Source organism: Colletotrichum chrysophilum (genome assembly GCF_026319265.1).
Source record: "Colletotrichum chrysophilum strain AFK26 chromosome Unknown scaffold_35, whole genome shotgun sequence".
Taxonomy (NCBI): Eukaryota; Fungi; Ascomycota; class Sordariomycetes; order Glomerellales; family Glomerellaceae; genus Colletotrichum; species Colletotrichum chrysophilum.
The window spans coordinates 317607-339613 of NW_026517322.1; the positions used below are offsets into that span (position 1 = coordinate 317607).

Consider the following 22007-nt stretch of genomic DNA (forward strand, 5'->3'; position numbering starts at 1 on the left):
ATAATCGAGATGCAGACGACGTGGACCCTGGAGCAAAAGAAACATGCACCGATCGACCCCCTACCTAGCGGTGTCGACATCCCCAGGACCCCAGAATCCCCGTCTCCTTGTCTCGTCAGCTGTCGCGGCTGCCAAGCACCCAAGTCTCCTGCGAAATGAGAACTGAGAGCCTGGCAGATGCGATGCACCCCACTACCGTTGCAAGCCTCCAACGTGGTGGCTAAGGCTGCATTGTCTTGCCTTGCTTGTACTGTGCACCGAATGGGACGGCGTGGAGATGAAGGATGCGATGGACCGGGGCGGGAAACGACTATCCACTGCCCAACAAAAGACAACACCAGCAAACTGCCTGCCGCCACCAAGCCGCGGCGACAGCTTCTGATCCGCGGAGAATCTGGAGAAAAGCGAGAAGGCGGCACAGCGGCACAAGCAAACACATAGCGAGCCCTCCCAACAGGCCCAGCGCCAAATCCGTAATGCTGCTTGTCACGCTGCATCTGCGAATCACATTCGTTCTTTACGTTGTTTGCCCCCTCCAATGACTCCAATACCATTTTTGCCAGCTCAAAATTCAAACGCCAAAAAGAAAAAGCCGGTACCGTACCAACTGAATCCTCGGGAAGTCTCCAAACGATTCCCAGAACCGCAGAAATTCCCCCTTGGCTGTCGGGTACCATCGAATCATTTCGTCGTTAACAGACTGACACTTCCGTGTCTCGTTCTTGCCCTCGGGCCAATTTCAAAGTCATCGCTCGGAAACACTATGTCGTAGCACGCATACGAGGAGCGAACCAATCAACGCAGCGCACCGTGAGCTATGCGAATGCAAGCAGCCTAGGTGCAGCTCGTCAGGCCGGCCAATAAGGAGTACCTATGAATTCGGCCGTAGAAATGTGTGAAGCAAGCAGGGTTATCACATCGAGACGAGCAAGCCCTGACGCCTCGGTTTTAGAACAAGGGAAACAGCTGCTTTGATCGAGGCATTCGCGCCATGCAGAGCTGCAATCGGTCTGAAGAAGAAATCGGACTCGATATCAAGTTCATTGTCGGATGCCGTGCCGAAGCAAACACCAGGATCATTCACAACAAGACCTTGTCTTGTTTTGGATCCGAGATCCCAAATGTCCACGAATACCCATTCAAAGATCACCATGCAGGTAAGCAAACATCATCGTTCACGTCTTCGCATCCAACAACCCACCAATCATTGTGATCGGAGTTGTCAGTCCCTTGGACGTTGAACAAGGTCTCCCCAGATCCAGAACCAATCTCACGCCATGTCCCCAACTCCATCGAACGGGCCACCATGCGGTGTTTGCTGTCAGGGGGTTACGGCCGCAACTCGACCAACAGCTCCCTCAACTGTTGCCTATTTCGTCGCAACCAATGTGTGCTCATCTCGGTCTGTCACATTACTTGATCACATCTTTCCTCTTTCCACCACGTTGTTTGCACCGGGCTGCAGCCGACCAACTCAATAACAGCATCCTAGTAGAGGCCACTGCCAACGATGCGCATTCAAGGAGCCGAGTATCTCTCAGTGTCAATCAACACCTGGCACAGTTTAATACCGGGTCTTCGTCGGTTAGCAAGTTAAGAAATAGGGAGAAAATGAGTGATTCCAGATTGCTGGAGAAAGATCGGCAATTCACAGTCCTTGATCTCTGATGAGAAACAACTTGCCTATTCAACTATGTTCGAGTGAAAGATTTGCTGGAACCATTCATCAAAATCCTCAGAGGGATTCGCAGACATGGCCCAGTGCTCCTCGGCAACATCAAACTGCCCAAGACTAGCCGCCGTAGAATCAAGCACAAACCAATCCGTCTTGAATCTAGCCGCAATCTCTTCAAAGTTGATCGCATCAGGTCTCGCAGCAAGCGTCCGGTCCGAGAATGACTCCATGCCCCCCACCTCGGAGAAGATAGCATCAATCAGCACCACCCCGCGGTGCGCTAGAACATCGTTCGTCGTCCGGCCCAGGAGATGCTCTCGCGCATCACGGATGGCGTCGAGGTACCCTTCCTGCCGGGTGTCTCTCTCCTTGCTCTGGTCGCAAATCACCTCGAAGGAGAGGATGATGGCGGCGGTGATGCTGAATGCGACGTGTGTCCAGAGGGAGACCTCGCCTGACTCCACGATGCTTTTGTGTTCGCGGAGGATGGTCACTGCTGCTGCGACGCAGGTGCGGCGCGTGTGGACGTAGGCTTCTGATTGGAATGAGAGGAAGAGGAATGGCCTGTGTATCATGACAATCTTTGTCGGATTTTGGTTAGCCTCCGGTTCAATACCTTTTGGAAAATTTGATGATCCAAACCTTTTCAGCTGCTGTAATGGCAAGACTCTGCCGCGCAACACCAAGCCACGCGCACTCGCCCTCCAGCACCTCATCTTTCTGAAGAAGAAACCGCGGTATCGACTGCACCTGCTCCCTCATCTTCTGGTCCATCCTCAGGACGTGGGCATACTGCTCCCTCGCCGGCTTCTGCGCCCTCAACGGCCCCATGCCGTCCGCCAGCTCCGGCATCAGCCGCGCGATACCGCCCAGCACACGTGTATACGTGCTCACCGTCAGTGTCGTCTCCGGGGCATCGGCCAAGTCCGCGTCGTCGGCGTTTCTCGGGAGGGAGGTCGAGTATTGGGCGGGGTTGATGCCATACGAGTCGGTGAAGGGGATCGCAAAGTGGTCTTGGATGACCATCTGAAGCCACACCCTTCGTCCGACTTCTCTCTGCAGGGTATCTTCCCATATCTCCTCTGGTGTCTGCAAGTCGAGGTTGCTGCCGTCTGTGATCTTGTGTATGCCCAAGCACTCGGCCATCCGGATCGCGGCGCTGAATAGGGTGGCGTTCAGCTGGCTGAGGCCCAGGTTGTGAGCCACTTCAGTCGAGATGACGATGGCCTGAACAGAGTAGAGTGACACGTTCTGAAGGAAGTGCGCCTGGTAGAGTGTGTCGACCATGAAGTTGAACAAATCCAGCGGCGAGCATCCCGCCGGTAGGGTAAGGGGGAACGCGTCGCGGTGCTTCCAGCTGTTCTGCCAGCTCAGCAGCGACGCGGCGAGCACCGCGCTGTAGAGCGCGAGCCACGTCGGCTGGTCATATGTGCCGGTGTCCCAGAAGGTGGTGCACTGCCGCAGGAAGGTTGGGCAGTGCAGGGAGTTGTGGTGCCATGCGATGTGCTCTAGATGAAATGAGATGAGGACCTCGGCGGTGCTTCGCTCGGGGAGGAGGGAGAGGGATGGAATTGGGTAGGCGGGTGATCCCGAAAGAGATGTTGAGGAAGCGCTGGTGAGGTTCCGCCTTTGGTGGCAGGTGCAGTGTAAGTGAGGATAACAGTTTCCGTAGCTTCTGCCCCAGGCCATGTGCTCTAACGCAGTGACTGTGAGCGAGCCGCGGACTCTAGAACGGGAGGTTGCTGCGTCGTCCTGCCCTGAATCGTCATCTCGGGCAGCACTCCCAGACTCGACGAGATTTGCTGTTGTCTGAAAAGTACCCTCGCTGGCTTGTCCCGGACTAGATCGTAGAGCTTCAAGTCTAGACGCCACCAGATCGGCCGCCCTCCTCACCGTAGTGGCGGGATCGGTGGTGCTCTGAAGTGTGTTGCGTAGAGTCTCGAGGAACCCAATCTCGGCACCGTGGCGAACTGCATCGCGCCTCAGATGGATGACTTCACGCTCGCAATGGAGGCCCAGACGGTTGCATCTCGCGCAGGGGATCTCTTTGTTGCACTTTCTCTTCTTTCTTGTACACTCTGAGTGGTCGTCCCACGTTAGTTAAGGGTGCTGAGTTAACTTGGCTGGGGGTGAGAAACTGACCGCGACACGCAAGAGATTGACGCTGTGACAAGCGGACTGACATTATTTGAGATCCAACCAGCCCCGCAAATGCCGGTGAATAAGCATAAGATTGTGGGGCTGTCTTGCTTTTGGTGCACGAGTTACTGATTACTAGATTGGTTTCCGCAGAGTGAAGTCCGAGAAGTTTGGGGAACTCAGATATGCTTAGCTGAAAAGGACTTATCTCGATTACATAATCGAGCTAGTCCTTTACGCTAAACAGACAAGAAAGAATTCGAAACGATTCGCTGGATTCATTGAAGGGTAATCGTTTTATGCTAAATAGTATTCATGAAGTGTATTGCATTGAATAATTAATATAGTGATGTGGTGGGCGCGTACCCGCGTGATGATGTGTTTGATCTTAATCTTAGCCGTAGACGTTGCGAACTTCTTACGTCTATTTGGGATGCTCCCATTTTGAATACAGGAACTGGAGATCCTGAGGAGGTCAAATTTCAACAAAAAAGACATCCTGTTGTGATTCACATTCGGACTATCAGTATCGCTATCGTGCCGCTCAAGCCGCCTTGGCGAACCCAGTCTCAACAACCCCGGGCACTTTCCTAAACGGTTGCGGGGCCGTGCCGCTCGTCATCGTACACTGCCACATCAGCCTCTTCTTCTCCTCGTCCTCCTTATACTGCGCCAGCTGCCCCGTGATGCTGTGCATTACGCCGCGGTTGTGGAAGATCACGACGTCGCCCTCCTCCCAGCGGTGCGCGTAGATGTTCTCCGCCGCCCAGATCCGCTTCTGGAAGCCGTAGACGATCTCGCGGACCTTGGCGACGTCGTCTACGACTGAGACCACCGCGCCGGTCGCCGGATCCCGGGTGGTCAGCTTGAAGACGCAGCAGCCGTGGACCTGGAGGAAAGGGCGGTCGGGGTTGAGGGGGTTGCGCCAGACCATCTGGGGAATGGTTAGGACCAGTACGGAGAGAGGGACCATAGCGGGGGATTGGTGGGATAGTACTTACAGGATGCTCGGCCACGTTTTCCCAAGACCATTCGGAGAGCTGTTCGATAGGCACTTCTTTGCCCATTGTGGGGATTGAAAGGCCGTCTTCTGTCGCCTTGCATTGTCGGATGTATTCATAGGCCTGAGGAGCATATGTTACAGTCGTGTTGAGAGCGAATTCTTGCTCGGCCGGTGTGAGCAATTGGAATGCTCGTGCGCCGGAGAAAACTTGTGGACAAGGTCAGTCAGACGTTTTCAACATACGAAAATTGAGACAGCCATGGCTTACAAGCTGTAGCTCCAGCAGCGATACTCTTTTCTTTGCCGTCTGGGAACTTGAGCTTCTGATCAGGCAGGTTCGGCACCTTCACTACGTGGAGGACCGTGACTTCTCCGGGCAAACGCTGATAGAAGGGAGTGTCCATGTGCCACCGGTACGGACGGGTGTATCCATCGCTGAGCTCCTGTTCTGACAGAGGCTTCTCATGGAACAAAGTGTGATCCTAGTCGCGATTGTTACTTCAAATTATCAATAACACTTACTGGGCTAGGGGCATACCAGGTGAATAACCTCCAACTCATCAACTCCTTCGTAGTTCCGGAACCTGCCGCTCCCAATAATGCCCACTTGCGGCGCCCTGGGGATTCTTCCCGCCTTGTATGCCGAGAGGATATTCCTCGGGTCACTGACGGCCTTCTCGCCGGCGGAATGGATATCAGTTGCCGTCGGATCGAAGATTTTGGTCAACTTGGGCAGAGTCTCGGGCGAGATGCCCCTCTGGTTCTTGATAACGACGACTTGGTTCTCGAACAGCGCTTTCCTGAAGGTGGCAATGTCTTCCTTTGACAAGGCGTCTGTGTCCAGGAGGTTCATTGATGAAGGCAGGTGGACTTCGGCACCAATGAGAGAAGACTCGCGAAGAGAGGTCGGGAGCTCTGTAAAAGAGAGACCCTGAGATGAAGAGTTGAGACAGCCCATTTTGAAGTATAAGATTGGGAATATGGAAAGTAACAAGGCTAGTAAGTTGAACTGGCTGAATAGGAGAGTTGATGAGCCTTGTATTACCCGGGTAATTGCATGAACTTATAGCCAATCGCTCTCGCCCTGACATCGACGACGTTAACTTTTCTCCCAATTCGGAGCGGGTGAGTCGGACTCACTCATCCGCACCACGAGGTTTGTGCTTCTCCTGTCGTGTAACACGCAGTGACGCGTAGTAATCGGATTGTCGCCGTTCCTGATTGGGCAAGTGACGAGGGGCATGCGGGCGAGTTCTTGATCTCACCCGCACGCCATAGAAACAGCCCAAACATTGTTCCCGTCAATTATCTCCGGGCGCACAGAGGCGCGGGCGAGCTCATGCAACTCACCCGCATCACCCAGATGCAACTTACTGAACGAAGCTTTGCGCCTGGATATATATACAGCAACAAGACCCAAACAATTTACTAAGTGGCCATTCTCACTCTTTCGATTACAAACTCTTTACTCTCCATCTCTTTACATCATGGCAGCCGTCGAGTACCAGGTCTCAGCGCTTCCAAAGCCGTTTGAGCAATCGGCAGTCGATTTCGGCGCCGAGCTTTCTGGGATTGACCTTGAACATATTGATGGTAATACACCTACAATCAGAAGTTCAACATCCAAGCTAATTATAACAAAATGTAGATGAAAGCTTCAAAGTCATCAGAGAAGCCCTCTATACCAACAATGTCGTCCTGATCAAAAACCAGCACAACCTCTCCCCAAAAGCCCAGTACGAACTCACCCGCCGCTTCGACCCGGACGCCAGCACCTACAGCCACGGCGCCCGCATCGACAAGCGCAGCGTTCTCCACAAAGACCTCACGACGCTGCCGTCCCAGCCGCAAGTGCAGGTCATCGGCCACGGCGCCGTTGCCGCGTTCGAGGGGCTCACGGACCTGAAGCTCACCCACCCGCATCACAGGACGTTCCACAAGCACCCCGTGCCGGAGGCCGAGGACCATGACTTTACGCACTTTTACCGGTGGCACATTGACTCTGCTATGTATGATCTGGACCCGCCGCTCGTAACGTCGCTTTTCGCGTGTAAGGTGCCCAAGGGGCGGCGGCAGATCTGTCGGTACGACGACGGGACCGGGGACGAGCTCGAGGTGCCTTTGGGAACGACAGCTTTCATTAGTGGATACCGCATGTTTGAATTGCTGTCGGAGGAGGATCAGGAATTCGTCAAGTCCAGCTTCGTCGAGTATGGCCCGCATCCGTACATCTGGATGAGTAAGGCCAAGGCGCGGTCAAACGGGCTGGGGCTCTTTTCGGAAGGCCTGGAGCTATCCGAAGACCAGCTGCCTGAGATTGATCAGGAGAAGATTCGAAAGTACCCGATGGCGTGGAAGAACCCGGTGACAGGGAAGTTTGCCATGATGGTATACCCGACGCCTGCGCGAAGGATCCATCTCAAAGACGGGACCGTCATGGATGACTTGAAAGAGGTGCGGAAGTTGATTTACAGGCTGCAGAGACCAGCTATCAGCCCGCAGTATGTGTATCCCCATGATTGGGAGGAGGGCGATCTCGTTCTCTTCAACAACCACGGTGTTATGCATTCCATTGTAGGAGCTTTTGCAGAGAACGAGGTTCGTCTATTCAGACAGTGTAATATGGCAGCCAGTAGGCCACCTCAAGGGCCAGATTGCTAGGAAATACATTGACGAGAATTGTATTTTAAATCTCTACGCATTCTGAGGCTGTTCTTTTCAGGTTCTTCTGTATATGGTTTAAAGGTTGAGATTTCAGCATTGTCCTATGAACGTGGTATCTTCGAATTCTTCCCTGGCCCCATCAAAGGCTCTCATCATGGTTCCCGTTATCAGCTAGTACGCCCTTGTCCAGATATAGACCAATTTCCAATTTTCCCTTTGCAATCCAGAGATTATTTACGCATCGACCAACGGAGCATTTGTCCGCTCCGTGCCGGCAGTGGCTCAGAGGTTGGCCGCCTCGACTCCCAGGCCAAACCCTGCCTCAGACGTCAACTCCAACATCCTCTCCGCAACCCAGCGCCCGTTATGAGGACCCGCAAAGCATGACGTGCGGACCAGCACCATGGGCCAGAACATCGTCATCGTGCGGTACGGAAGTCCGTCCGCCGGCGCTTCCTTTCCGTCCAGCCCGAACACTGCGCGGATGTCGTCGAGAACCTCTTCGACAACCGCGACTCCGTCAGACCAGCTCGGCATTTTCCCTACCTCCGCATCGATCTTGACCGGGGCCTCCTTCAAAATGCCTTTCAAATCAAGGATTCTTTCCAACATGAAAATTTTCAGGCATCGGTAATGACTCCGTGCAAGTGCGACTGAGACATCGCTTGATAGGGTGAAGAGGCCGTTGAAAACCCGCTGTGGTTGTCCTGAAAATGAAGAGGCACCCGAAAAGCCGAGCAGAGTGACGGCAGCCTCGAGGTCATTACTTAGACTGATGCCGCTTTTCACCAGTTCCGTCAAGTCCTCAGCTGGCTCTGCAGTGAGCTTCGACACATACCCTTGCACCTGCATTTTGAAGTCAAAAGCTTTCTTGAAGTCAACCACCTGGCGCACAAGAGGCTCTAGAACAGGGCCCTTGCCCCATGGCGTGTCGACTTCTTCCAGCACTGACCAGATTCCCGTTAGGTGCTCTCGTTGAATAAACATTTCCATTAACTGTCTTAATGTTAGTGGATGTGGTTCCAGCCAGGGGGAGGTGTCTTACAGCAGCGTGACAGAAGAACAAAAAGCAGCCTCTGTCAACTTCATTTGTGAGTCCCTGCTCGGCACGGAACTTGAATAGTTGCAAGCCCCCGGTGCCATGCGGGAACACATTGTTCTCGAGATCAATGGCTTTTGGGCTTCGTTTGCCGACAATGACCTATGTTTTCTTAGCTGTGAAGATTCCCAAAAAAAAGTGTCGCAGACGTTTTCTCAATGGACTTGCAAACAGCTACCCGCTTTTAAAGGGAATGGCCCAACTTACCTCAAACATTCCGAAGAGAAACATTGTTACCAGGTTTCCATCATCCCTAGCTCGTACAGGATCCCTCAGTGCCTGGTTCAACGTTCCAATCGCCTTCCCATAATGTTGCCGCGCTTCCAGCATCAGACCAGGCTGATGCAGCTGGCGTGCGGCGCTAGCTAGTGCCACCGCATGTGTGGCATGTCGAGTATGGCTAGCCTCGGAAAGGTCGCTCTTGTAGTGGTCGGGGAGCTGGTTGAAGAAGACGATGCTGGCGGTCGTCGCGTAGTTCGCGTAGAACCGGCTCAGCGTGTACACTTCGGGGCCGATCTGGATCGTTTGGGGGAGTACAACTTCTGGTTCTGATTCATCGTCTGGCGTGATCAGCCCGTGCTGCTGCCGGACGAGCGCAAGCGGTGTATTAGTCGGTGTTCCGCATCTGGGGCTACCGCCGCCGATTCGCGGTATCGCGGGGGTCTGCTGGCGATGCTTCCACCTCGAAGCCCATGATGTCGGGTATCCAGGCGACTTTCGGTGTTGAGAGACGGAAAACAACGCGCGTCGTGACTTTTGCGTGTCGCGCTGTTGTAACTTGGTCAGTGACCTGTACCGCAAAAGGGGGGAGACATAGAAACACTGCATACCTTTCCACGCTTCTCATCAGCTCGCGCCTGGCCTTGAATTGGCCCGGCCAGACTGGCCATAACGGCTAGGTCGTGTCAATACTGCAAAGATACGAGGCCGACATTCGAGCGACGCTACACTCATCACCTTCCTCTGCAGAGGCCGAATTCATTGACAGGAGGCAGCTCCGAGAGCTATGTATTGTAGGAGCATGCCCCTTCCCCAATGGCAGAAACTTGGAGAATGGCTAGTGTGCATGGGCTAATCCCAGTTCAGGATCCTCGAAGCTCCCCCAAGACGGCATGTTCCATGTTCAGCGCGACGAGCTAAGCTAGGGATAATAGGCGCATGCGGCAACCCCACGGCAAGGCAAGGCAAAGGGAACCTCGGTGCTCGAATGCTAGGACAAAGCTTAAATGACCGAACGTCCTTCCGGTGGCGGCAGAGAGTGAGACGTCACTTGGACCTTTTGGACAGCGACCGCTCGAATTCTAAAACGCGAGCACTGTCGTCGGCGCAGGTGGTCGTCTATGTAGTGCGGCATATGTCTGCTGAACGCGCGCGTATTCGGTCCCAACTACAGCGCGATTGGTGAAATTATCTCCATTTAATTTCATCTACTCAGTATTTTTGGGGACACAATTCTACGAGAGACATACGTCACACACGGAACATCCCCCGAGGCTGAGACCTACACAAATCGTTTAAGCTACTAGCTAACATGAAGACTATTCGTCCCGGTTCATCGACAAGCCAAACGCAACAACTGGAAGCGCCCAAACTAGTCCGAAGACGAGCGACGTTCGCGCTGAGTTTGCGATTGAAACTCGCGGCCCAGACTCGGACATGAGGCTTAACTCGCACAGACGACACCATAAATTCTGCCCGTCCTTTCAGGGTTCGGGCATGTCGCGCCCATCACATTTCTGCTCCCCCTCTTGGCCCGTGTTCTCCGGCACTCACTGCGTGGCGCTGGACCCTGAAGATCTACCGCCAACCCACGCAGCTGCTGCATGGCCCCCAACAATGCCTGCCTTCGGCCGTTGGATGTCTGCGTGGCCACTGACAGGACGGACATAAACCCCAACCCCGCGTCCATTGTCTTCGGTTGCCACGGAGGAGGGGGCCGGGGGGCGTGCGGACCGCCGCAGCACGGAACGGTTTATGTCTTGTCTTCAGTTGACTGTGATAGCAGGTCTTGGCAGACACACAACCCGCTCCTGTCGTTGGGCGGGTAGGGCTATCTATGCTTTGGATCACACTAATCGCCAACCTTTTGATATCATATGACCCGGGAAGCCTAGATGCGCCGCAATGCATGGGATAAATCAGGATAGAGGATGAAGGTTAGGCAGGTAGCTTACATCCAGCCCCGACACATGCTAAATTCATGGATGAACAACTACCTTATTCCTCCTTCACCTGCAAACCATCGAGATCTGCTGGCTTGCCGCGCTCTTTTCATCCCAGCTGGGATTTGGCTCGTCTGCCTTATTCACAAACCTGTGGTTAAACCTCGAACACGACTCCTGCCGTGCGGCGTCTCTCGCGTCACTGACGCCTTTTCGTCACCACCATCACGATCGCATGCGCCGTACCGTTATGGGCCTGACGTCAGGGAGCCCCTCACGCCCCGAGCTCTGGTGGGGGAAGATAGATGCCGTTGCATCAGGAGGGGGGCAACGAGGAAGAGCTTGGATCCGACGACGAACCGGTTACCACAACTATCGCCGACTCTCCAGGCTTCACCCTCGCTGCCCCCAAGAAAGCTCAGACGTCCCAAGACCTCAGGCGCGGCACGGAAGAAGGCGGACGGCACTCTTCAAACTTCACGACGGCATTTCGGACGGCACCCGTACCGTCGGTCTCGCCCAACGCCACACTGCTCTTGCCGCCGCCGCACACAGAGCCAGTATCAAGGCCAAGACCACCCTGCGAGACGCGCCCTTCAATGGCCGACGTATACGATACGAAGGCGAGGCATGGCTCCTGCACCGCCGCCCGGCGCCTTGCCGTTGATCTTCATTGCCGCACCTTGCCGCGCTCCTCGGCCCCTCCCCCTCATCCCCCTCCACCTCGCCTCTGCCTCACCCCAAACGCCGTCGCCGCCGCCGACGGCACAGGCCAGACAGATTGCGGGGTGAAAGAACACACACACACACTGGTGAAGCTGGCAATCGACGCCTTGCTCGTCCGTTGCCGAACCTGCTGCGATGAACGGCCATCGCACGACGAACCTTATCGCACACGCCAACGCCTGCCAACGTGTCAGCTCCGTCGGCGTTTAGTTTCTGTTCTCTTGAGGCATCCCCCGGCAAATAGCAAATGAGCATCCTGCGCTCGGCACAGTCGGGTGCGCTCTCGCCCCCGTGAAACTCCAATGCCATCCGCTGCACTGCGGCGGATGGACGCCAACCCGCCGGCCGTCCGTCGCGGCGGCGTTCGTCGGCGCTGCGGACAGGGCTGAAGGCTATCGCGGCCTTGGCCTTCCCACCACCACCCCAGCCCCCAGGGGGTCTCTTTCATTCATCCGATCTCCCGAGGGCCTCGGGTGTCTCTTCTTTCTGAGGGACATCTCAACTGCCGTGCCAACTTTATCAAACACACTCACGACTCTTGGGTGCATCACAGCCTGCCAGCCTCAGCATCAAGAGATGCATTCTCGTTGGATCGATCCGCGCTTTGCTTTGAGGCAACGAATCAATCACTTAAGGTTAAATGAATCAACAGAGAAACAGGGCCGAACTGCTACATCTACCATCTGTAACAATTTTCCTCTGCCGCTGCCGGCACATGTTCGTCCCTGGCCTCAACACCACCACTCCAACCAACACATACCGCACACCTGCCGGCCGCACCACGGCGGGATGTTGTCCACCGGGTGTGGGACCCCTTACGCGACACTCTTCACCTTCTGCAACACCCCAATCTTCTCCAACCAAGCCTGCAACGTCGCATTGAACTCCTCGCTCTTCAGCTGATGAAACCAATGCCCCCAGCCCTCCATCAGCACGATCTCGTCCAGCGCCTCGTCGCCCTTGGGCATGTGCGTCCGGTCCGTCTCGACGTACCAGTCCACGCTGCCGACCGTCAGGCGCGGACACTTGAGCCGGCCGGCGTTCGCCGCGACGCTGGCCTCGCGGCGCCCCGGCGAGTCGCTCGCATCGCCCCAGCCGCCCCAGCACAGCCCGAACGCCACCTCGTCGTCGAGCTGCTGCATCCGGCGCAGGTGCCACGTGCGCTGCCACGCCGGGCACGCGGAGCCGTCGGGGCCGGGCCAGGAGCCGGGTGGTTGGCGGTGCGGGGATGTTGGAGGCGGGGCGGCGGAGCGGCCCTGCCCGCGGGGGTCGATGGAAATGACGCGGAGGTTGTGGGCGAGGAGGAAGGGCACTTGCCAGGACCAGTCGTGCATGTCGCACGAGAGGCCCGGGACGAGGAGGACCGTGGCGGGCGGGTTCTCCTTGGGCCCCTGATCGAGGTAGAAGATGGGTACGGAGGGGTTGCGGGAGAAGAAAGGCATCTTGGCGGTTGTGGTGCGGTGGTAGGGCAAAAGGAGAGAGAGAGCATTGGGAGGCACAACGTAAAGGACGTCCCTTTTTAACGACGATCTGATTGACGGTTCGACATTCGTCTTGGGAATAGTGCATTGAGGCGTAAGTAGCATCGTTTCAGAGACATGCAGGTTCTACTGCGGCTCACCCTCTCAACGGAAAAGTTGAGGTAACTCCGGGGATTATGCACAGCTGAAAGACCCCCGAATCGTGATGCCGAGAGCCAAGACCCCGAAATTTGAGCCTCGGCATCGAAAAGTAATGCCTGCTAGGGCGGGAATCGATGCTGCCCGTAGGCACCTATCATTGACCAACATCTCGTACGAGCTTCCATTTCAACGCTTTGATTCCATGCTGTTTGCCCCTCGGGTCCCGGCGTCGTACAGATGCGTGATCCACAAATAGCGGGAGGTAGGAAGGACACCGGTGATCCGGCCGGGGGAAAACCATCTGACGTAAGACCTAAACTACGCCAAGAATTCCTTCAGCAAGAGAGAGATCTCGGTTCGATGTGGAACTGTGCATGCAGCATAGGCGACATCCGTTTTACGAGCACCCTTTCTCGGACTCTAATTCGCTCAGTGCCGGAGTCAATACAATCAATGGCAGCGCTGTGAAGAGAAGGAGTGCCGCTGCAAAGTTAACCCAGTGTCTTTTTCAGCGAGACATTTAGGAAGAGAACGCCTCTATATCCTGTGGGCATATGCTCCACTTCAGTGTCATCGTCGCTGCTGTTGCTGTCGTTGCTGCTGCCAGTGTCGTTGTCGTCGTCGTTGTCGTTGTCGTTAGTATCCTTCTTATGATTGTTGTTGTTGCTGTTGTTGTTGCTGTTGTTATCGTAGTTGTCGTCGTCCTGAGCCGTCGTCTTGAGTCACCGTTAGTTGCCGTCCTTAGTTGCCGCCCTTAGTTACCGCCCTTAGCTGTCGTCCCTAGTTGTCGTCGCTGCTACTTTCTTCGTTGCTAGTGTCATCGTCGTTGCTGGTGTCGTCGTTGTCGTTGCTGGCGTCATTGTCGTTCCTGTTGTCGTTGTCAGTCCTATCGTCGTTGTCGCTATGAATATTATTGTCACTTCTTCAACTGCCATATTCAAAGGAGTAATTAACTACACAGGAGATGCAGCCCCGCAGATACAGGACATTAAGCGGTCTCATTACAGACAGCACTGCCAAATGTTCGAGCAACTTCCGCCGGGGTTCTCTAACATTGAATAATGGACGCCGGTGATGGATCCACCTTCGGCACGGACTTTGAACTTAGCATGGGGCCGGTGGTGTCAGCTTGAGGCGATTGCTAGTGCCTACGCTTAATAGAAAACCAACAGCCAGCTTCAGAATGGAGAGGAAGGGCGATGCAAGTTTGGATGAATGCGAGCGCGCTGGGCGGGCGTGCTCTAGACTAGGCAAGCCGACTCGGCGCTAGGAGCACTCGTGGTTTAGGTGCACACCCTGGACAATTGACTGGAATATTAGGATCTTTCTCACCTCAATGGACAGCAAAGCAACAGAATGCAGAATGCGGACGTTCAAGAGGTGCATCAGACAATCTGACTTGGATTGGTCTCTCCGCAAGACCGGTTGATTGATTCTTGACTACGCTGTTTGTACTTCTAAAATATCTAATGGGGGGGATCGTTGCTGCGTGATATGCTACTTCTTCATATCGATGTAACTGATCGGCCGCTTATAAGAGCGCTCTAGGGGCATCCTCGCTGCTAGGCGTCTTGACACCGCTGTCGTCCTCGTTACCCGGCTCGGGGGCGTCGCGTTTTTGCGCGTACAAGATCTCGGCATGTGTCTTCTCCCACATGGACTCAATTCCCTCTTTGTACCTGTCAAGGACACTTGGGGGCATTGGAAAATAGAAGTCCTTCGCGTCCTTGTAACTGCGGCATTTGTACACTTTGGCCGCCGTTAATCCCCCACTCAACCAAACCCTTAGGTCTGGCATGTCGTAGCTTCGAAAGTCAAAAGTCCTGAACGCGCATAGGAATTCGTGGTTCTCCTCATAGAAGACGGCGGCATGACGAGCCAAAATGATCAGCGATTTGGCCCAGTCAGCCGAACTTTGGCACCAGGGTTGCCACGGGTTGACCCCGAGGGGTTGTTTTACTTCGTTGACCATGGTAAAGGCAATCAGCAACAGTGTCCTGACATGAGAATCCCAATCGATCTCGTTGATGTTTTTTTGCTGGGTTACGGCGATGGTGGCCACCAGGAAGGGGAAGAGGTCGTGGAGGGTAAGTCGCTGAGGTTCGCGGCGTTTGCACAGAGCCGTGGAGATCTGGACAATTACGCGTTCAAGAAACTGGGAATGAGCTTTTTCTCGGAAGATGGGCCATTGAGCCTGTAAAAGCCGACGTCAGCAGAAACTTCTGGGTTAAGTACGACTTACGGACTGTACGCACCTCGATGGCTCGAAGTACTACCGGGGCGTCGAGCAAAGTAATTGGGTTCTTGGACACGAGGAACTTGGCTAAGGCCGAGCACTTGTACAACAAGGGTTCTCGAAGCTCCTGCTCCAGGACTTCGTCGTTCGGCGTCTCCGAATAGATATCTTTGAGACAGTCGAGTTCCTCATACCTTTCTACTGTCGCGAACGACATCTTGCGCTTGAGCGGGGCGGGCGCCATTGCAACGTTTGCAGGATGGAAGGACTTTGGGTAATGTAGGTAGGCTTGATTGATGTCGATGCTGGGTGATGCAGATGTGTTTGATGATGTGCAGTTGAAGTGTGATGAAGATGGAGAGGTCGGAATCCGGTAAAGGTTGCGGATGCAATGTAGTCATTTGGGTCGAAAGCCGTCCGTAGCAGGAGTCCGTCAACTAGTGGTACCTGCTTTTTTGGCAATGCTCAAAGTGCTTCCGGCAGTCACCTGGCGTGGTCCCTTCTTCTTGCGTCCGCAAAGGACGTTGACGGCAGGAATGGCCCCTTCTGAAGGCAGTTGGCTGCCATAGCACCTCTAGGAGGGAGGGAAGCCAGCTCGAAACTTGGCAAGCAGTTCCGACCGAGGCTGGCTATCCGCGCAGTGAACCCCATGGTTTTGAGCTTAGAGTGAATAGGACTTCAATAGGAAGATTATAGCAGAGAAAACGATAGGGATAGTAATAACGATAGCGATTATAGACGACAGCAACAGACGACGATAATCGATGACGCCGATGGATGACGACGATGGATGACGACGATGGATGACGACGATGGACGACGACGATGGACGACGACGATGGACGACGATAATACAGGCCATTAGAGGGGATGACGAAGGAGACGACAACGAAGGAGACGACAACGAAGGAGACGACAACGAAGGAGACGACAACGAAGGGGACGACAACGAAGGGGACGACAACGAAGGGGACGACAACGAAGGGGACGACAACGAAGAGGAGGACAACGAAGACGAAATTAGTCACTTGAAGGTAAGTTAGTGTGGGAAATGCAGTGGGTCTCGGTAGAATGAATACACGGGTTACACATATGTGTGGCGGACACTGCCTGGCTAGCAAGACGCTCTCAATAAGGCGCTCAGTAAGTGCGTCGACACTCATTACGACCTTTTCCCAGCCTGAACGTTGCTACCAACAATTTGCATTCACTTGCCGCTTACAGAGGTAGCAACGCTATCTTTCACGAAGTATCGAGGTTCGTTTTAGAGCACGCATAACACAATCAAGAAGTGGTGATTCCCAAGTCAGAATAACATAACTATTGTTTGTCGCAATATACAATGGAACTTTCAACTTGCATTTGTTGCAGATGCTGCAACAGTAGGCAGCGATTTCGGCCCACTTAATGCATCGAGCCAACCCGCCGAGATCAGCCAACGAGCTCTCTACACTCTAGGCACAGGGCTGAGCCACCGGAAGGTATGATTGAATACCATCCAACACAGGCGGCAACATGAAGAACCATGAGACTTGGAGGTGATTGATGAAGATGTGTGGTCGAAATGTGATGCCTAGGGGTCCTCCCAGGCAGCAGCCCATGGGTGGTACCGGAGTAGCAGGTCCGCCATTACGCTAATTCATTGGCTGAAGAGACGACCTGGGTCTAATCCTAGCACTGTGCCACTGCAATCGATCTAGCGCTTGTCTCCATCACGTGCGGGTCATCATGTCGACACACGGGTCAAATCGCCGGATGGGGATATAGGCGCGATCAGCCGCAGGCGCAGGCTGCCAACAACCAAAGTCCCTTTCACTCTTTATCATCACCCAACGGAACCGCGGCCACTCTGCATGTTATCGAGAACCCTGAGCCAACTTACATCGCAAATAGCGTGGTGTGCGACGACCAGAACATCCGACTCACAGTAACCCGACATGAGCAAAATCAACGCGCTTGTGATGAGCTTCGCTCTGGAGCACCGCCCGCGGCTCACAAGAACCAGCAAGCCGAAATCGCGGAATGGGTGTACTACTTGCAGGTATCTCATTTTCCTCCCGTTACACCAGTGCGTCAACTTTCACAGCGTGTACTAAGTATTCGAATTCCTAGACGCCGCCATTTCAAATGTGATGAAACCAAGCCGGCTTGCCTAGCGTGCCTGAAGTACCAAGGCTTTTGCACAGGATACACGCCAGCCAAGACAAAACCACTCGCGAAACCTCCACCGCAACGTCTCGTCTACCCCAAGCTTGCGGTCGGCCAGGCCAAGAACAAGCTGTTTCTGGAGCCAAGTTACGCGTCCCTCACTTTCTCTGACCAGCTCGAGAAGGACCACTTCGACTACTGGCTTGCATTCTCACAAGCCTCCTGTTTATTCCGTTCGGATTTCGTCGCACAGATCATTCCACAGCTCTCCTGGGATGACTCCGTCATTAAACATCTGGCCATAGCCATCGGCGCTGCCGCCCTCGGTGGCAACACTCGAGAACAGCGGATATGCGGAAAGGGGAAGTTCCACAAAGATGCCCTTGTGCACTACGGCAAAGCACTAAACATGCTCTGCTCATCACCGATGTCTTCTGAGAGGACGTTGCTCGCATGCCTCATGTTCATCACTTTCGAGAGCCTCCAAGGAAACAGGGCTGCCGGGCTGAACCACATCAACCAAGGCTTCCGAATCTTGGAACAGTGCCACCAATCTTTGGAAGCCGAGCGCAGTGCTCTATTAGACGGTATATCGTCCAGCTTTCAAAAGTTCAGCCACCAGGCTTGGGCTCTAAACGGTGTACATCCTCAAGAAACGGAAAAGAGAGTACCCTGGTGCTGTCGGGGGCGGAAATCCCGGTACGCTATCGACGAGATGCCCCTTGTGTTCGAGACTTTGGAAGTCGCACGCCGTTGGTGGGCTATCGTCAGACATCATATCGAACACCACGCACCCTTACGAACCAAATTCCAAGTCAAGGGTTCGTCGATGACGGATCATCCAATGCTTCCACCAGGGGATGGGGCACCAGGCAGCTTAGCATATATCCACAGCTTCACTCGATATCTCGACCAATGGGACGCCGCCTTCCGTCCGCTCGCTGTAAAAGCTCACACTAACGATGAGAACTATTACCTGAGAGCGCTTAGTCTGAGGATCCAGTATTTATATCTGTGGGCTGGAGTGCGTACTGGGAGCTGGACGGACGAAACCGAAGCAGAAAAGATAACAGCCACGTTTCGCGACATCGTAGCCCTCAGTCGGCAACTCCTTGCCGCCGAGGCCATTCGACCGCCACCAAGGGCGGGAGAAGGTGATGTTGAAGTATTTTCAATGGATGACAGTCCAACCTGGCCTCTGGCTTGCGCGTATCGGGTGTGCAAAGCCCCTGATGTGCAAAATGAGGTCGTTCAGCTATTCAAACAGTATCCGCGACGTGACGGTCTTCTGGATACACAGGCGTTCTTGGTAGTCATGGAATGGGTTGAGCGCAATGCGTCAGCTGGAATAATCATGAACATGCCAAGTCCGGTGGTGGACTGCGTGGTCTGGGATGACAGTACTGTTACACTTCAAAGGCAGCTTTGGGACCCCGCAACATCAGAGTGGAGTGACAAGAGTATCAAGTTCAGCATCGTTTAGTCAATTAAAATTCGAGGGATAACACATTCAACTAATAAAGTCTTGTCGCGAGAGAACTCTGTACAAGAGGGAATAAGTAACTGATAGATAATGGGTTCGTTTACGCATGTTGTTTAGTCCATGTAAGGCCCTGGTTGTAGAAAAACATGCACATCATCAAGCATTAAGCTCCACAATGTGATCCACGTCAATTTTCTTATACTTGTTCTCAAAAGCTGTTTACTGGCCGAATGCTGGATCACCATGGAAAATTGGTGCTCTTGCTGCCCCATTGCGGTTGTCCTTCGGATCTCTCTCCTCCAAAGCGTCGTCTAGGGAGCGAGCTTCATTCTCCTCCTCCTCCTCGACAGCTCTCTTGGATTTAAATGAACCGTATGGGTCACCGTCAGACGCAGGTGTCTTATCCTCGACGGCTCTTCTGGACTTAAATGGACCGTACGGATCACCGTCGGTTGCAGGCGTCTTGTTCTCGACGTGGCTAACGGTTTCAACTTCAATAGCCCGACCTTCCAGTCGCGAGCTGTGTAACACGTCAGAACACAGAGACGGAGTGCACGCGTTGCGATTAACTTACAAGGGGGCGGCGTAAGCAATGCCAAATGACAAGGCCACAGCAACAATAGAGAACTTCATTTTCAAAATGGTATTAGTCCTCTAGGTATTCAGACCGGCTGCTATTACTTGCCAAGATGGTGACCGTCATGAAGGGGCGCTTTCGACGGCGTCTTAAATATTATTTGTCCCGGACGAGTTAGGGGGACCATCCCTGTCTGATCGGCTTAGTCTCCGCTTAAAGTTCTTGAGGGTGTTTCTGACGTTTGGGATCGCGACTCGCGACTCGCGGTGCGCATTCTGCGGACTCCGCAACTTTGTTCAAACCTGAAAAATTGTTTACTAAGAAAATAACCACGAAACCACCAAGTGAATTTACATTCACACCATGTTACGTTGCCTTCGTATATTCACTTGAAGGAAACATATCTCACTCGTTGCTTTCCAACACAAGCAATGCTTTTGTGACGCTCTGGCGACGGAGATTTATGAGCCGATGGGATGAGCTAGTTTGGTTGATCAAACATCTTGCTCATCTTCGTCCGAAGCTACGATCAACGGACGTTCGGACACCGGTCATGTGAAAGTGCCAGTCATCCCGTCGGTATCACCTCACCATGGCCCGATCTTCTCCCGAAAGTCACCTAGTTCGGACGACATTCTGAAGACTGCCATTCCTATTGCGCACAATCTCACTGGTCAAGCACGCCTAAGTGTAAGATGCATCATATCGAATGAAAATGTTGCAATCTCAGATGCAATTTCTCAGCTCAATTGAAATAACCTGATGATCAAGTCTCGTGTCTCCACCTTCGTCAACACAACCCCAACGGATGTTTAGAACAGGCGAGCAGCGGCAGCAGCAGAGCCACTAGAAGCGTTGGCTTTCTTGCCTCCGTTGTCCTTGTTTCCGTCGTTCTTCTTGCCATTGTCGACAGCGGTGCCATTGTTGTTTCCTCCAGCTGCGCCCTTGCCCTTGCCATTGTCCTTGCCGTTGTCCTTGCCCTTGCCGTTATCCTTGCCGTTGTTCTTCCCGTTGTCTTTGCCCTTGTTGTTGTCCTTGCCGTCGTTGGCGTTGGCATTGCCGTTAGCCTTTCCGTTGTTCTTGCCGTTGTCCTTGCCATTGTTGTTGTTCTTGCCATCGTTCTTCTTTCCGTTGTTGTTCTTCTTGCCGTTGTCGGTCGCGGTGCCGTTATTGTTGTTGTTATTGTTGTTCTTCTTGCCATTGTTCTTGGCGGCGTTGTTCTTCTTTCCGTTGCGGCATCTGCAAGACTTGCCCTTGGCGTCTTTGCCTCTCTTCTTTCCCTTTGCGCACTGGCAGTTGGCGTTGTTCTTCTTCTTGGCGTTGTTGTTGTCTTTGCCGTTGTTCTTCTTGGCAGCCCCTGAGGAACGTGTTAGCCGGCTATCATGAGCGTATTATAAGCAATACAAATTTCCTTACCGCCAGCAGTACCATTCGCCTGTCGGGCGACGAGGTCTCCAAAGTGGTTACCCTCCTCGGTGTCACGGGTAGTCAGGCCATCCTCCTCATCCTCGGCCCGTGCGGCAAGAGAGAACGGAAGCACGTCCTCCTCGTCTCTCTCAAAGATAGTAGCGCCCTCGGTGATTGCATCGAGATCGCGGGCGACTTCATCGCGGGCGGCGTTGAGGCCGGAGTCTGTGACGGCAGCAGCGGCAAGGCTGGCCCAGAAGAGAACGGAAACTGCCTTCATGGTGATGGAAAAGACGCCGGATGTGTCGAGTAATTTGAAGGAGAGGAAGAAAACGGGCGTATCGGATCTCGGATCAACGAAAGAAGGTGATGACAGTCAATGTCAGGTGGTTACCCAGAGTTAAAGGAATAAGGAGTGAACAGAAGTGAAGGCGCCCGGCGCATGAAAGCTTGTGGTGAAGGTGGTGGACAAGTTTCAAGGCCGGAAGAAGAGGATATGTGATGATTTATACAGCGGCCTTGTATAATGACGGCCTCTAGATGCTGGCAATACGGCGTCCCTACAAGACGGTGCTGGCCTTACGGCAAATTACGGCATCCCCCTTACATGACCATCATATTGGTGAAACCGAGAATCTGCTAGAACAGCCAAGTTCCTATCTGAGACCCCGTGGGAAAATAGGCAGTGCAAGTTCCAGGAATGCAGATTGACAGCATGGGTGCGTTCGTCTGGTGTCAGGTTGAATCCTGCCATCCATTCAGCTGCAAAGTCTGCCACCAAGTTGGCAAGTTCTGCCATCTCGGCTCGGAGTCGGTACCGGACTGACAATTTCAGACGAGGAAGTAGCCTGAGCGTGCAGGATACATCCCCGGCCGACTCGTCTATACTAGCCGTCTCCATATAGCCTTATGATCAATATGATCCTCAGCCCAAGCATTTGGACCAACGTGGAGACCACCGGCAGGCCTGTGCCGATCGGTCAGGCACTGCCTCATTCGCTTCAAAAGCTTCCATGGAAAACTTGGCACCACGCCAAGCTCACGTCGGAGATCGAAAATGTGCCCG

At 53.8% G+C, this 22007-nt stretch overlaps 9 protein-coding genes across 9 annotated transcripts; 2 read left to right on the forward strand and 7 right to left on the reverse strand.

Annotated features, from left to right (window-relative positions):
* Window positions 1–1683: 1683 nt before the first annotated feature.
* On the reverse strand, window positions 1684–3364 carry COL26b_005324 (uncharacterized protein; the record flags this gene model as incomplete). Its single annotated transcript, XM_053178176.1, has 2 exons — window positions 1684–2239; window positions 2292–3364. 2 exons carry the CDS (start codon window positions 3362–3364, stop codon window positions 1684–1686), a joined length of 1629 nt encoding a protein of 542 aa, XP_053037951.1.
* Window positions 3365–4358: 994 nt separating this feature from the next.
* COL26b_005325 (uncharacterized protein) lies at window positions 4359–5775 on the reverse strand (the record flags this gene model as incomplete). Its single annotated transcript, XM_053178177.1, has 4 exons — window positions 4359–4748; window positions 4816–5024; window positions 5086–5299; window positions 5356–5775. 4 exons carry the CDS (start codon window positions 5773–5775, stop codon window positions 4359–4361), a joined length of 1233 nt encoding a protein of 410 aa, XP_053037952.1.
* A 529-nt stretch (window positions 5776–6304) lies between these two features.
* Window positions 6305–7560, forward strand: COL26b_005326 (uncharacterized protein; the record flags this gene model as incomplete). The annotated part of the gene is made up of 3 exons (XM_053178178.1): window positions 6305–6410; window positions 6466–7415; window positions 7540–7560. 3 exons carry the CDS (start codon window positions 6305–6307, stop codon window positions 7558–7560), a joined length of 1077 nt encoding a protein of 358 aa, XP_053037953.1.
* Window positions 7561–7763: 203 nt separating this feature from the next.
* COL26b_005327 (uncharacterized protein) lies at window positions 7764–9470 on the reverse strand (the record flags this gene model as incomplete). The annotated part of the gene is made up of 4 exons (XM_053178179.1): window positions 7764–8477; window positions 8527–8682; window positions 8788–9348; window positions 9411–9470. The coding sequence occupies 4 exons, from the start codon at window positions 9468–9470 to the stop codon at window positions 7764–7766; spliced, it is 1491 nt and encodes a 496-aa protein (XP_053037954.1).
* Window positions 9471–12283: 2813 nt separating this feature from the next.
* On the reverse strand, window positions 12284–12910 carry COL26b_005328 (uncharacterized protein; the record flags this gene model as incomplete). The annotated part of the gene is made up of 1 exon (XM_053178180.1): window positions 12284–12910. One exon carries the CDS (start codon window positions 12908–12910, stop codon window positions 12284–12286), a length of 627 nt encoding a protein of 208 aa, XP_053037955.1.
* Window positions 12911–14621: 1711 nt separating this feature from the next.
* COL26b_005329 (uncharacterized protein) lies at window positions 14622–15570 on the reverse strand (the record flags this gene model as incomplete). The annotated part of the gene is made up of 2 exons (XM_053178181.1): window positions 14622–15284; window positions 15337–15570. 2 exons carry the CDS (start codon window positions 15568–15570, stop codon window positions 14622–14624), a joined length of 897 nt encoding a protein of 298 aa, XP_053037956.1.
* Window positions 15571–16138: 568 nt separating this feature from the next.
* Window positions 16139–16624, forward strand: COL26b_005330 (uncharacterized protein; the record flags this gene model as incomplete). Its single annotated transcript, XM_053178182.1, has 2 exons — window positions 16139–16360; window positions 16595–16624. 2 exons carry the CDS (start codon window positions 16139–16141, stop codon window positions 16622–16624), a joined length of 252 nt encoding a protein of 83 aa, XP_053037957.1.
* Window positions 16625–19176: 2552 nt separating this feature from the next.
* Window positions 19177–19590, reverse strand: COL26b_005331 (uncharacterized protein; the record flags this gene model as incomplete). Its single annotated transcript, XM_053178183.1, has 2 exons — window positions 19177–19477; window positions 19532–19590. The coding sequence occupies 2 exons, from the start codon at window positions 19588–19590 to the stop codon at window positions 19177–19179; spliced, it is 360 nt and encodes a 119-aa protein (XP_053037958.1).
* A 756-nt stretch (window positions 19591–20346) lies between these two features.
* Window positions 20347–21221, reverse strand: COL26b_005332 (uncharacterized protein; the record flags this gene model as incomplete). Its single annotated transcript, XM_053178184.1, has 2 exons — window positions 20347–20891; window positions 20951–21221. The coding sequence occupies 2 exons, from the start codon at window positions 21219–21221 to the stop codon at window positions 20347–20349; spliced, it is 816 nt and encodes a 271-aa protein (XP_053037959.1).
* Window positions 21222–22007: the final 786 nt, after the last annotated feature.